The 14,542-nt window shown below is 39.4% G+C and overlaps 1 protein-coding gene across 3 annotated transcripts in view; it reads left to right on the top strand.

The window, feature by feature from the left end:
* LOC136837198 (putative neural-cadherin 2) overlaps positions 1-14,542 on the top strand; it is a 1,292,835-nt gene that overhangs the window by 981,043 nt on the left and 297,250 nt on the right. For all 3 annotated transcript variants that reach the window (XM_067101868.1, XM_067101867.1, XM_067101869.1), the window contains one exon: positions 1,877-2,002. In XM_067101868.1, coding sequence (XP_066957969.1) covers positions 1,877-2,002 — 126 coding nt within the window. The remainder of the gene's footprint in view (positions 1-1,876; positions 2,003-14,542) is intronic.

Raw genomic sequence — 14,542 nt, 5'->3', positions numbered from 1 at the left:
GGCACTCGTATGTATAATTAACCTTCAATAATAAATCCCCTATAACATTTTTTTGATCAGAATTTACTTGACTTTTAATCATACTTTATGATAATAATTAATAAAATTTTTATTACCTGGATAAAATCTACATTGAAAACCTAAATCAATAATTTCTTTCTGTAGTAAGCGAAGACGAGCCCACACATGCGTAGTAGTGTCATACCCAACGCTTTTAACTAGCAGAAACCTACACCAAGCTCCTCTCTCTCTCTCTCTCTCTCTCTCTCTCTCTCTCTCTCTCTCTCTCTCTCTGCATCACTCAAACGGTTTGGAGCGAAATCTACTTCTGTCTATGAGGTTTATTACTAAATTATTGCCTAGAGAATATAACAATTTATAATGCAAAAAAGTGGAAGGCTGCGTCTGCATAAGGAATGAAAAAACATAATTTGGAAACTTTTAGTACATACTCGTATAGTATAGAAGTTTAGATCATATATCATTATACTTCAAAAGATTCCATAATTCTAATACCTACTTCTTAGCAAGAGTAAACGGCCATAAAAGGAATATATATATCGAAAAATAGCTGCTAATTTTACATACGCGACATCTGGCAACTGCTTCATCACAGTAAAAGCAATAATCACAAGTCATTTGCCCCGCCCGTTCATGCATATGGTTGAAGACGTTATATGATATAATAAGTAAATAAAAACATTTCCTCTTTACGTACGGTGTTAAAATGGTCCTACACACGATCATACGGCATTTATTACATAATCACCAAAATCGTGCAGGAAAAACAACACGTTGTTGGCTGTACTGTTCAACTTTTGTGGTGGAGCCTATTTCCTTGGGAAACACGCGGTCTTATGTAGCAAAATCATTCATTCACCATCTAGTATTCAAGGTTAAAACTACCAAGACCTGTTCAAAGGAATCATCTAAAATTGGCCATCACGTGCGTGGCATGAGAATGACCTCCTCGAGGCTCTCTCTCTCTCTCTCTCTCTCTCTCTCTCTCTCTCTCTCTCTCTCTCTGCTTTGGTCAACAAATGCGAATTTCCTCATTAATTCTTTCATTCCTTCTCCGTTTTAACTTTCGGAATTCGTTATAGCGACTACTTCGTGACGTTATGGTGACGTATTTCGTTATACAGTAGGTTTAATGGGAAATTTTTGCAATTTTGAAAACCAGTTACTTTTCAAAGGTAGATTAAAATTTTAAATGTGACTTATAAATAACGTGTTTGTGTGTGTGTGTGATGGAAAAGCCTTAAAGGAAGTCATAGCAAAGTAGTAAGGCCCTATATGGAGAATTCAGAAATGTAGAGATGATGTTATACTAGCAAATATTTCAGAAATACCAAAGGGATATTAGCAATTTAAATCCTAAAGAAAATTCAGAGCCATACGTTAAAAAGACAGTTTATACCTATAAAAACGAGGGTTACGAGTATGTATATGCTAAATATTTCTCCGGTAATGAATACAGTATTACTTGCAACTAAATGGAAACTGGAGTCATGATATGAAAGAACAGAAGCAAGATGAATGAATGTACATTATATATATATATATATATATATATATATATATATATATATATATATATATATATATATATATATATATATATATGTGTGTGTGTATGTGTATGTATGTATGTATGTATGATGAATGTATACATAAATATATATATATATATATATATATATATATATATATATATATATATATATATATATATATATATATATATATATATATATATATATATATATATATATATATATTGAGAGAAGAGAGAGAGTCGTATATGCTATTGGAAAATTTGACCTAACTTAGTAAAAGATATGTTAAACACAAGATCCTTTCATTTATATTCCAGCAACTCGTCTCCTTCCCGGGGCTGGGGGACCCATTCAGTTCTCGGAGCCAAGATACTGCGCTCTTCTACCCGAAGATGCTCCGCCCGCTGTCACAGTGGCGAAAGTGACGGCAGTCCACAAAGAAGGTAGGAGATCGAATTGTATTAATAGATTTTCTGTCGCTTCAGGAAAGCTTATCTATCTATATGAATAATCGTTCGTTCGCAGAACTCTATGTTAATGAATATCTATTTTACACTGGTAGAAAACTACTATGCATTCCAGAGGCCATGACAGAGTGTTTTTCGTAAACAACTTTTAAACCGACTTATGGATTGCCATGCCACTGAAGCACTGTGTTTCAAACTTCTTCCTAATTTTCGAAAGTACTGTGCATTGCCATGTGTGTTTCATTACTTTTTTTTTCCAAAGAAAATGAAGTTAAGGCTGCGCTTAGCCACCCAACCATCCGCAGAAGTGGTGACGTGTATCAGTGACGTCGATGTAGCGTATCCTCTACTATACCTTGTCAAATGGTTGTTTGACGTATGGTTAAATGTCATTTTACCTATCCTGGGCCATACGAAATTTTTTAAAGCAAATTAATACATTGTATAATAATATATAGATCTTATTTTTTTAAAATAATTAGGTAAGGGTGATGGCTCTGCGTCACAGATACGTGATAAGCACCATTTGTTCGAAACGCTCTGAGGAAAGGCAGGAAGTTGCCCTTTTTCCTAAGAGTAAACGGCTTAACTAAGCACATCTGTCAGTTCAGTTTACTACCATAAATTAGGACAATGTTCGAAACACTCAGTACTTTAGTAGCATGGAAATCCATACGTCGGTTTAAAAGTTGTTTACGAAATTCACTATTTCATGGCCTCTGGAATGCATAGAAAATGATAAATAAGTGTTGATGGCTGTCCTGGTTTTTCTAGTTTTAATGTTATTACTTTGTGTTACAGATTTGTTTACCAAAGGTAATTAAATCAATTGTATAACGAGCGAAAGAGTATTAAATATGGACTTATTTAGCATCGTTCGCTGACAGTAATACGTTGCATTCTAACCCCACCTCACTCCCTTCAATAAAAACACTTTCATTTGATAAGATCGAAGTTAAAATTTTCTGCAGTGGAATCACCTTGCGTGTTTAAAACTGTTCAAACTTAACTTGAACAGATGTCGCACAGATTACTGAATTTCTCACCATGGATTTAGTTGCAAAAAAATTACGTTATATAAAATTTCATTATCCATGTTATTAACTCTTTCTACTTCCCTCTGGCAACCTCTTTTCAAGTCTAATTCTCGGTGGTAGAATGCCTGTCTGTTTAGTATCTCTTCATATCATCAGTATGTAATGAAAACCTGTTCGATGAAACGGTGATACTTCTATGAAAAGGTGTTCCGATGAACTTACTGTATATTTTCTGCCACTAATGTCTGGTCGTATGTTCCTTTGAATAAAAAAAAATTCCCTCTGTTATAAAGCACCAGTTACAACCAACAGGTGAAAAAGTCTCATATTTCCTCATTGTCATGAAGCAATCCTTGTTTCTCACCATTTCTCGCCACTCAATGAAATGACTGTACCTTTTTTTTTCTTATTTACACTAAAATATCTTTTTTGTGAAACGCCGTTCTGCAACTCTCTTGGAGATAATACAGTTTTGATCTTTGTCTCCTTTGTTTTTCGTAAGTTTGGCCCAGATAATATCAGTGAGGCGTGGAATACGCATACTCACAGGTAAAGTGAGCCAAAATATGAAAATGGAATGCTAAATTATGCAAATAGAAATTAAGAAAAGTTATATATATATATATATATATATATATATATATATATATATATATATATATATATATATATATATATATATATATATATTTACAGTTGGACAAAGGTTCGTTAGGCTAATGCAATATGTATTAAAATAGCCTTGAAAGAACACTCGCCGTGGACAGCCGTAAACATAATAAAAACACATGAACAGACAAAATCACAAAAGATTTGTGGTAGGTCGCCAATTGAAAGTTCTAATCAGTACAAGATTCTACTTTATTGCACACAGGTTATTGCATTGCAAATAAAAAAAAGTATTGATTCAAATTCAATAAAGAAAATCAATGATAAAATTTAACAGCACAATAAAATACTGATTCTACTTCAGTAAGAAAATCAATTATAAAATTTATCAGCGCAACGGAGAGCCAGAGGCTCGTGGAATACAGATTGTGGTTCCTTAGGAATTCAATTACATTCACATATTGCTTGCAACACTGCAACATTGATAAGCCTGCCACAGTAGGGTAGAATTCTCCTGGCAATACTGATGTCCAGGAAAACCAGGGTGAATGATACAACATGTGTTGTGGGTTGCCTTGCAACGGGCACTTTACAATAATGGCTGGATGATCTGCAATGTCTTCCTTTAGACGTCACATAGTTTCTTGTGGGTAGGCCTCTTGTGGCCAATGGTTCCCAGTTCACAGAAAGAGTGCTGTGGCGAAAGGGTGGCCCGGATGGGCAAGGGACACAGCTGCTGAATAACAGCAAGACCTCCTCCCTACTTAGACTAAAAGATGGACTGAGTTCGGGCACGGGGTTTGGCTGGCTTATATTACTGCCGATTTTTCCAGAGGGTAGACGCCGTTTCCTGCCAGCATGTGGGCATCAGTTAATCCCTACAATGAGTAACCAAAGAGATGATGTCAACAGACATCCATAAGAATATATATATATATATATATATATATATATATATATATATATATATATATATATATATATATATATATATATATATATATATATATATTCTTATGGATGTGTGTTGACATCCTCTATATATATATGTATATATATAACATGTATGTATGTATGTGTGTGTGTATGTGCCAGAATAACCTTGAAATGCATGGAGCAATTTTAACCAAACTTGGTATACATATGACTTACTATCTAGAAATCAGCACTGGTGGGGGGGGGTAAGACATCACTAGCACCAAAGGGGGTGTTGGGAAGGGCTTCCCTGAAATGGGGCTGGTCCTGCCCATGAAACGGGGCTGGTTATACCCATAGACTTAGTAACTTTCCGGATTTGTCATACCTAATTTCAGTGTGTATATGACTTACTATCTGGCAAAGAATACATTGGGGGTAGACATCAATGGCACCAAAGGGGGTAGGGGATGTGAAGGGGGTGACAGAGAGAGAGTGAGAAGGAGAGGAAGTGAGAGAGAAAGTAGAGTGGGTGTTAGGGAGAAGAAAGAGGGGAAAGAGACAGGGAGGGTTAGAGAGAAAATGAGAGAGAGAGAGCAAGAGAGAGAGGAGAAAGAGAGGGAGAGAATGAGAGAAAGAAAGAGTGAGAGGGCGACGAAGTAAGAGAGTGAGAGGGAGAGGAGGTGAGAGAAAGAGAGAGTAGATGGGATGTTAGGGAGAAGAAAGAGAGAAAGAGACAGGGAGGCTTGGCGAGAGAGGTTTGGCGAGAGAAAGAGAGAGAGAGAGCGAGAAAGAGTAGGGGATGTGTTTGAGAGAGAGAGAGAGAGAGAGAGAGAGAGAGAGAGAGAGAGAGAGAGAGAGAGAGAGAAAGTTATGGGTTGTCTTTCAGAGTTATCCCGGGCAACACTGGGTTGGTCAGCTGGTGTGCGTGTGTGCATATTTACGAGTGTATATGTATATATATATATATATATATATATATATATATATATATATATATATATATATATATGTGTATGTGTGTGTGTGTGTGTGTGTGTGTGTATGTGTGCATGTATGTATGTATGTATACAAAATTATAATAAGGTTGAGCTTTAAAAGATATTTAGCTCTGTGGGGCAAAGTATATGGCTCCAAAGAAGTACAGAAAGTAACCAATGTGAAGATTGTACCTTAATCAATTTGGGCATTTTTGTATTTATGGGGCGCGCTGACCGCCGAATTTCGAGGAATTATCGATTTTTGGTTTTTTACAATTTTGGACTGGTATGTGTCTAAATAAACATGTCCTGAAATATTGTTGTGAAAAAAAATTTTAGGTGGTTTTTTAAATTTTCTTATTGCATTTACTGTCATTTCAGGGGACATTGAGCGAAAAATTGTTGCAAAATTTCTGTATGACTGTTTAGGTGGAAGTAAGAAATATATTTTACTTAACTATTAAAATACACATTATCTACGATAAAAACTGGCTCTTTTTCTCAAAAAATATATCAGAGTAAACATATATCTGTGTCGATATCGCCCTGTGAGCAACATTGAGCGACAACTTGTCGTACAATGTCTGTATGACTTGCCAATTCTGGATAGGAGAAAGTGGGAAATTTATTTCAGTATCCTACTAAAACTACCAATTTTCTACGATAAGAGCTGGTTCGTTCTCTTAAAATGATTCTCAAATCAAAGTAAATATATAACTATGTATCTCGATGTTTTGAGCTCGTCATATTCGTATCACAGATGTGCCATGCCAATTAGTGTACATATAATGTTTAATATTTCTTGACATGTTTTTACTGCGTATTTTCGGAAATATGAAATTATATAAGTACGTAACAGTTCCAAACAGAGCTTCGGGTTTTATCAATAAACCATCTTGATTTGTGTGTGGTTCTGGTTCAAGCGATATCCTAGTACTTTGTGACGCTTTTCCTTTTCGGATTTTCTTACCGTGTAGTGCATTCACGCAATTCCATTGCCGGAAGCAAGAGAATTGCCACCCTTATGAGGGAGAAATTTGAACGATTGCTTCTCTCAAGTTTGTTAAAAGCAAGGAACGGAAACAAACAGGAATTGTCTCGGCTCGCCTAGGGTAGCAACAACACCAGAACGCCCATATCTAGGTAGGGGATTTGTTTTCGTATATTAGTGATATTCAAATTAGTGATGAGTGATATCCTAATTAGTGATTACTATTTTTCATTATGTTATAATAATTGTATAAGAACCCAAAGATTGATTTTATTGCAGTGAGTTGTCGTCTGACTCGTGATTTGTGTAGGCTTGGTTGTTCAGCGTTTGTTTACCCTCGCAGTTGTTTTCCTCTTTGCCTCTCCAGTATCTGAAAGGAAAACATGCACAGTGGCAGCATATATAGGTTATGAGGAAAATTAATATTGATAGCATATATTTTTATAGGTTATGAAGAACACTTTGGGGCGAGTGTAGAACGATGGGAACAAACTTTTCTTAGAATTCCATGTCCTGGCCTAACCTTATTAGGACATTTATTTTTAAAATTTTTGAAAAAAAAATTTTCACCGATAGCATATATCCTACTATTTTTTATAGGTTATGGAGAAAACATCGTATTGATAGCATATATCAATTAATTTTTGTTATGAAAAAAAAATATATATACATATATATATATGTATGGATATTTATACGTATATGTATATAATACATACATATACATATACATACACACACACACATATATATATATATATATATATATATATATATATATATATATATATATATATATATATATATATATATATATATATATATATATATATATATATATATATATATATATATATATATATATATATATATATATATATATATATATATATATATATATATATATATATATATATATATATATATATATATATATATATATATATATATATATATATATATATATATATATATATATATATATATATATATATATATATATATATATATACATATACATATATAAATTATATACATAGTTACGTTTGGGGTCTTGACTGATGAGTTTATTAATTAATTAATGCAATTTATGGGCCCTGCATCACCAAGGACAGACATAACCTGTCAATTAAAGTTACAGTTAACCTCAAAGACAGACAATTACTTAATTAAATAAGGTCGCCAGTTGGTGAAAAATAATATATGGAATAACAGATTACTCTACAACAAATGGATTACATCAAACCCCTTAATTCCCCATTGGTCCTGACAAAGAAAGAATGTGCGGTTATAGCAAGGAAATTACATGAACTTTTGCCCACGTTGGACACAGTAAATTTTCCCTTGCTTTAAGTAACATTATAATGCAACGAAGTATTCGAGATATTGTATGCAGTTCGTATTATTGAAGGCTAATTCCCTCCCGAACTATAGGATCGAGACACAAGACTGCCTGAAATTTACTTACTTAACTTTCCCTAAGTCCTACTTACTACACGGGAATAGTTTATAGAGTGTCTCTAAGCAATATTAATTATTCTTACACTAGACTTCATAAAAGTAAATTGGTTATACCAGTTTCTCATAGATGGTGGCGAAGTGGGAAAACAAAGGAAACTGGAAATGCAGAAAGAGATACTAGTGAGTCGACGAAAATTTGGCAAATTTCAGACTTACCGTTGACGTGGGTCGCTTGTGCATGCAACTGACAATCAGAAGTCTTGAAAATACCCGATTCCTCTCACTAGTACCAATGAAACAGTAAGAGGGCAAGTACAAAGAATTAGTTACACACCATGCGTGTGTCTCACGCAGTAGCAGGGCTCTCTCTGACCCCTCTCAGGTCAGAGCAGGGGTCCTGGGCTGTTTTCCGCATCAGTAGGCCTCGGGCAGTCTGAAAATTTGACAAACATTGCTGATACATAGAACAGGGAAAAGGAAGCTTACGACCACCTTTACTAGAGGTTACTTGGTAAGACCCTTCCTATGGGTTTAGGCCCCTAATGCTAACTATCCCTGCTAAAGACGTTATTTTTTTTAGAGAACACCAAGACGTTATTTTTTTTAGAGAACACCCAGCCCATCTCTGCCTGCAAAGCATCCCTTAGCATAGACAGAGACGTCTTTCTGTCTTTGTTAGAATAATATTCTTATTTACTAATGCAGAGAGGGCGAACAGCAGAATATTTATAAAAGCTCCCCCCTTAAGGACAGCCTTCACTCCCTTTCAGGCCTGAAGGTCTGTACTAAGCAAGCTGTTCTCCTTTATTACATTACTCTTCTCCCCTGAGCAGATTTGTCCCGTGCAGTCTATCTAGCTACGGATCTACCTAACTCTAGATAGGATATGAGCTTTGATCACTTATATTACAGAATCCTAACTGTACTTAAAGGTGCTTACGGTTATTACGTGCTACCTCCTATAATCATGATGTTTTAGACCTAGCCAAGTGGTACATTCTATAGTATTCCCTAGCCTAATCTATCCTAACATGACCGAAGCACCAACGTAAGGGACAATGAACTAGCTAAATTACAAGGTTGTCTGCAATACAACTGGTAATTACTGGTTAATACATGAGGTTTGCCTCATATGATAAAAGCTTGCCTCACTGAGGTCTTAGGCCATGCATGTCATGAGCATAGTGGCTCTTTTCACAATAGTTAGATTGTCTGATTTTAGTTACACTATTTACGTGATTACTGCGGCTCGATGGAAAGTAAAAGACACAAGGCTACTACTCTGATGTACATTACTTAATCTGGTCTAGGCTATGGTATGTGAAAGAGATCACACTGGCTACCTCCTCTGGGCAAGGGGCCAGGATCACTCGAAGTTGGTAAGGCACTGTGCTGAGAGGGCACTAGTGCCAGGATGAGCTCATGGCTCTGCAACTACTGGGCTCTCTTCCGCCCCTTCTTCTTCTTCTTCTTTGTGTTCCTCCAAGGCCTGTCTGTGTCAGACTTAGGAGGTGATGAGGGCACCGACTCTGAAGAAAGGCCAGAAGGGCTAGCGGGCGTGAAGTCAGGGGTAACTTCAGAAGCTACAGGAGGGCTCCCTACTCCGACTGCTACAACAACCAGAGCGAGAGCGATCTCAACTTCAGCATCCGAGGAGGCCAGTTCTTGGTGTCCCAGAGAGAGTGTAACAGTTTGATCCTCCAGGGCTTCATCCTCTGAGGACAGATTTGGTGAAGAAGAAGTGTCGAGTGCCGGAGGCTCTCCAGTTGCTATGATTAGTGTCGTGAGGAATCCTGGATCTCCCGGGGAGGATCCGCCTCATGATTTGGACCAGGCACAGGGTCCTCCTTAATTGGTGGCTCAATGTCCGTGCTGCATGTAGTGTGGCACTACTCAGGGCTTGCCAGTGGCACTGGCAGTGGCTGAGGGTCAGGCATGCCTGACAAGGGGTCCGGAGGTGCAATACCTCGCGGATGGCTTGAATTTGGCTGCGGCAGAGATTCCTGCCCCAGTTGGAGATCAGAGCCTCTCGGGGAGTCTTGCTCGGGGGCGTCCGCTGGGTGTTGCTTACTTGGGCAGCCCTCCCAATTTGTGGAGTGGCCTGTCCGCTGGCACGTCCTGCAGTGGTACCACTCCTCCTACAGGGAGAGGGAGGACCTCTGTGTTGGCCGCGTCTTCGCGAATGGAGAGGGCTAGGACGAGAACGGTTTAGTGTCTTCCCCTTTCGCTGACAACTTCGGTGGCGGAAGGTGGGTTTTTGTCTTGATTGGGTTCTCCTACAGTCTGAGCCTCTGTGGAGGAGGTAGCAGGGCTGCGAAGTGGCGTTGGAGAAAGGCTTCCCCAGAGAAGGTCCCGACCCAACAGGAAGTCCACTCCGGGCCGAATTCCACCCACCACGCCAAGGGAGTGGGGCAGCATGCCCCAAGGTGTCATGACGTGGAGTTTGACCATGGGAACAGTAATGGTGTGGCCCTGTATCCACTTCATCTCCCACTGGGTTTTCTCATCAACTGTGGCACCAGCTGGCACTTGGGCCCTAGAGATTAAACAAATGTCTGCTGCAGTGCCTACTGTGACCAGAAGGGTCACAGGCAGGCTAGAGCCCTTAAGGGGGGCCACCGAGAAGAACTGGGCCTCCAGTCTCTCGGGGTAAAGTATCTTTAGCTGCCTGGCTGCAGAGAATGGGGTGCTAATGAGGTTGACGAACTTGGTGGTGGGGACATGATGTGGACAGGCCGGATGTCCAGCAATGTAGTAGCCGGCAGCACCACAGGATTTGCACTGGCCTCCTGTAGTGGCTCGGTGGCCTGCAGTGACTGTTAATGGAGAGGGTTGAGTGGATGAAGAGGGAGAGGAGTTCTGGCTGGTAGTAGAAGGCTGCTTTTTAGTGCTTAGCTTGTATCGGCAATCAGCTTCAGCATGCCCCACCCTCTTACAGTAGGTGCACTTTGGCTTGCTCGGCAGTCCATTCTTCGGGCAAGTTGAGCCTGGAGGTACCCAGGTGGCACTATGCGCCGTTGAGATGTGCTGTGGGACTGGTTGAAGGTATTCCATGAATCGGTCATGTGGCAGGCTTCCATAAGGGTGGTGGGCTGCTTATCATTTAGATATACAGCAAGGGGTCCAGGCACACATTGGTAAAGATCCTCCAGCATGGTCCTCAAACATAGTGTAAGACAAGGAGTTGAACCAGCGGGTACCAGACTGGGTCTTGTGACAAGCCCATTCAGTCCAGAACCAGCCGACTTCCTTCGCCAGACCTCGGAACTGCTGTCTCCATTTCTCTGGGGTTATTTTGTAGGCCTTCGTGATGACTCTATGCACTTCAACCATGTTGCCTCTCTGGCTCTTCTCCAGTGAGCGAAGGGCTGCCTTAGCTTTTCCCTCCATGTGCTTGGCTAGTACTAAGGCCCTCTCTGTCTCAGTGGTGCTATAGTTATCGAAGAATGCCTCAATTTCTTCCAGCCATGTTTCTGGCTTCCTCAGTCCACTTGGGGATGAGGGAATTAATGCTTGAGATTGGGGCTGGAGGCTTCTTGTCTAGCCATAGCTTCGGCATTTTCCTTTTTTGCTCTTTCCAGCTCAAGCTCCTTTTCCTTGAAGGCTAACTCATGCATTCTTCTCCTTTCTTTTCTTTCGTCTTCTAGCTGACTCATACCTCCTCTGCTCGGCTTCATAATTCCTCCGTTCGAGTCTTTCTTCCTTCTCTCGCTTTGCCAAGTCATCCATCTGCTCCTTGACCCACATGGTGAGGTCCAATCCAGTAAGACCTGCCACCGCCCCCAGCTCCATGAAGGCTTTATAATTCTCTGCTGCCATGGTTCTGGTGGGGAAGGGCGTCTATCTGGGTTGACTGGATGTACTTGGACAGCAAGGAAGTGTCCCTCAGGTTTAGGGTGACTCTTCAGGGATGTGGCACCTTTTCAATAAGGTGGCACTGTGGTTGGGTGTGCCATGTAAAGGTCACACTGGTGGCACTCAGTATCCTTATGTACTGGTGTAGGTTAGGTACCAAAAGGACTTTTCTTCTGTGTTCCCTTTGTCTGTTTTTTTTAGCTTGTTTGCTGGCACTATGGTGCCAGTGCGTTCCTAGGAACCCTTTACTTGAGTCCAACTAGGTTATATTTAAGAAAATGCACTCTACCCCAGCAGAGTGTAACAAATCAGGGAGAGGGAAAGGGAAGGTAAGAGAGAGAGAGAGAGATGTAAGCTATTCGGTTGATGACAGTGCTTCAGATTAGTGGCACTGTGGAAGGAAAATTGAACTGTGGTTGCTTATGAGGCCCTCGTGAGTGTCTGGTCCCAGTACCCGCTGTGCTACCACCCTCTTCTCCTGCAGAGGGGGAAAGGCTACTTTCTGCTTAAGTCTGGGTAAAAGACCTCACACGTGACCGACAGTTTCTAACTGTAATTAATCTTAACCTGTCCTCATCTATTTGTGGGACAGAGGTGTTTCTGGTTATTTGGTTTAATTAAAATAATTACCCCAGTGTCGGCCCAGGACTTTCTATGAAGAGGGTCACGTACACTCGGTTAGGTTAGGTTGAATGCTTACTTGAATATATGAGAGAGAGAGAGAGAGAGAGAGAGAGAGAGAGAGAGAGAGAGAGAGAGAGATTCAGCCAGCCAATTTGTGCTGCCTGAGGAAATTTAAGTAAAATTTTTATAACTGCACGCTGGCAGGGTTCTTATTGGAAGATACGTCTTCTTGGGCTCTCTTAAGGGCTTGGGTTAGCAATCATAACTTTCCCGGTAGCCTGAGTCGTACGTCTTCCTCTGAGGAGTTATGATTAAAATTGTAAGCTCTTTTTCTGTATATGACTTCTTACGCCAGTGGATTTGTATAGGAACTTGTTATACTGTATATTTCCTAACTAAGACCTATCATTCCCTGACTAAATTATGTTGTGCTTTTATCTATTGTATAGAACCCTCCTAGTTTCTATCTATCACAGTCTATGTCTGGCTAAGATTTTGCTAGGTGTGTTACTCCACACCACTAAGTAGTCCCAAAGTGGCAATGAGACAGAGGCTAAAGGTGACTGTGGTGCTACAAACCAATTACAGGTTTTAAGATGGCGGACATGGGGAGCTATCAACTAGGGCTCCCAAAATGTCGGGCGAATCCCGTTAGCACAAAGCAAATTCAAAACAAATGCGGCTGAGCGGCAGTCTTGGCGGATGAATACAAGATGTCTCAAGGCGCATTTGCCTACAACTGAATCACACAAAGCACTCGAATTCCTCTCACAAAACGAACGAAGCAAATGCAGGAATACAGATTTACTCTAAATACACTAACAATGCAAAGGATTTTACATTAAGGAGATAGAAAACGAAATTATTATGGGCTACGCTTTTCTTTTTTTTTTTCTTGCACAGAATTAATTGCTGTCCGCTTACGTCACGCTTATGGAGTGACCGCTAGCAAGACAAGGAAATGGATTCATGACGTCCTGACACTACTGAATTTACTTTACTAAAAAAAAAAATGCAAATTATTATGAAAGTAACTATTGCTGTTCTCTTGCTACATTAATGACACGGGATTTTGATATGCATCCTGCTATCTGAACACTTATTAAGTCCGTCATGCTCGACTGGGCCTCTTCGTAGGCTGAACAGTTGCTGCTTTTGAAATTCAATGAACTCCGCAAATTTTGTTCCCTACCTATGAGAGACACGTTAGGCACACTTTCTTCGTTCTTTGTCATGCACTAGTTAACTTGTTCAAAAATCAATATCATGCACTAATCCTTGGCAGGGGAAAATATCAAAATATTAACAATGACGCGATAACTCGGTCAACGACCTTCACTGGAAAGTAGAAACCATGGTATCTGAATGTGGCAAAAATGTTTCTTTTAAAGTTTTTAAATTTTTAACTATAACTGCTCTCAATGCACACTTTCCTACCTACTCTAATTTCTTAATTATAGCTGGTATTCTTATTATTAGTATGCCTTGTACTGTCCCCTTGTTTGGAAGAATAGCATGAAATTAAATATCTGACTTTTCTCTGTGGAATTAATGTGTAGTTAATTTTGACCCCAGGTTCTTTTCTCTAAATTAATTAGATCCTTGGCCAGATCGCCAATGTTACATGTGGGGGCTTGGCTGATGAGTTTATTAATTAATTAATGCAATTTATGGGACCCTGTGTCGCCAAGGACACACATAACCTGTCAGTTAAAGTTACAGTTAACCTCAAAGACAGACAATTACTTAATTAAATGATGTTGCCAGTCAGGGAAAAGCAATATATGGGATAACAGATTACTCTGCAACAAATGGATTACATCAAACCCCTTAATTCCCATTTGGTCCTGACAAAGAAAGAATGTGCAGTTATAGCGAGGAAATTACACGAACTTTTGCCCACGTCGGACACAGTCAATTTTCCCTAGCTTCAAGTAATGTTATAATGCAACGAAGCATTCGAAAAATCATATGCAGTTCGTATTATTGAAGGCTGATTCTTTTCCGAACAATGGGATCGAGAGACAAGGCCTCCTGAAATTTA

The sequence above is a fragment of the Macrobrachium rosenbergii genome, chromosome 58, assembly GCF_040412425.1.
Source record: "Macrobrachium rosenbergii isolate ZJJX-2024 chromosome 58, ASM4041242v1, whole genome shotgun sequence".
In the NCBI taxonomy this organism is placed as follows: domain Eukaryota; kingdom Metazoa; phylum Arthropoda; class Malacostraca; order Decapoda; family Palaemonidae; genus Macrobrachium; species Macrobrachium rosenbergii.
The sequence above is the reverse complement of the archived record's forward strand: the minus strand, read 5'-3'. Positions and strand labels throughout refer to the sequence as shown.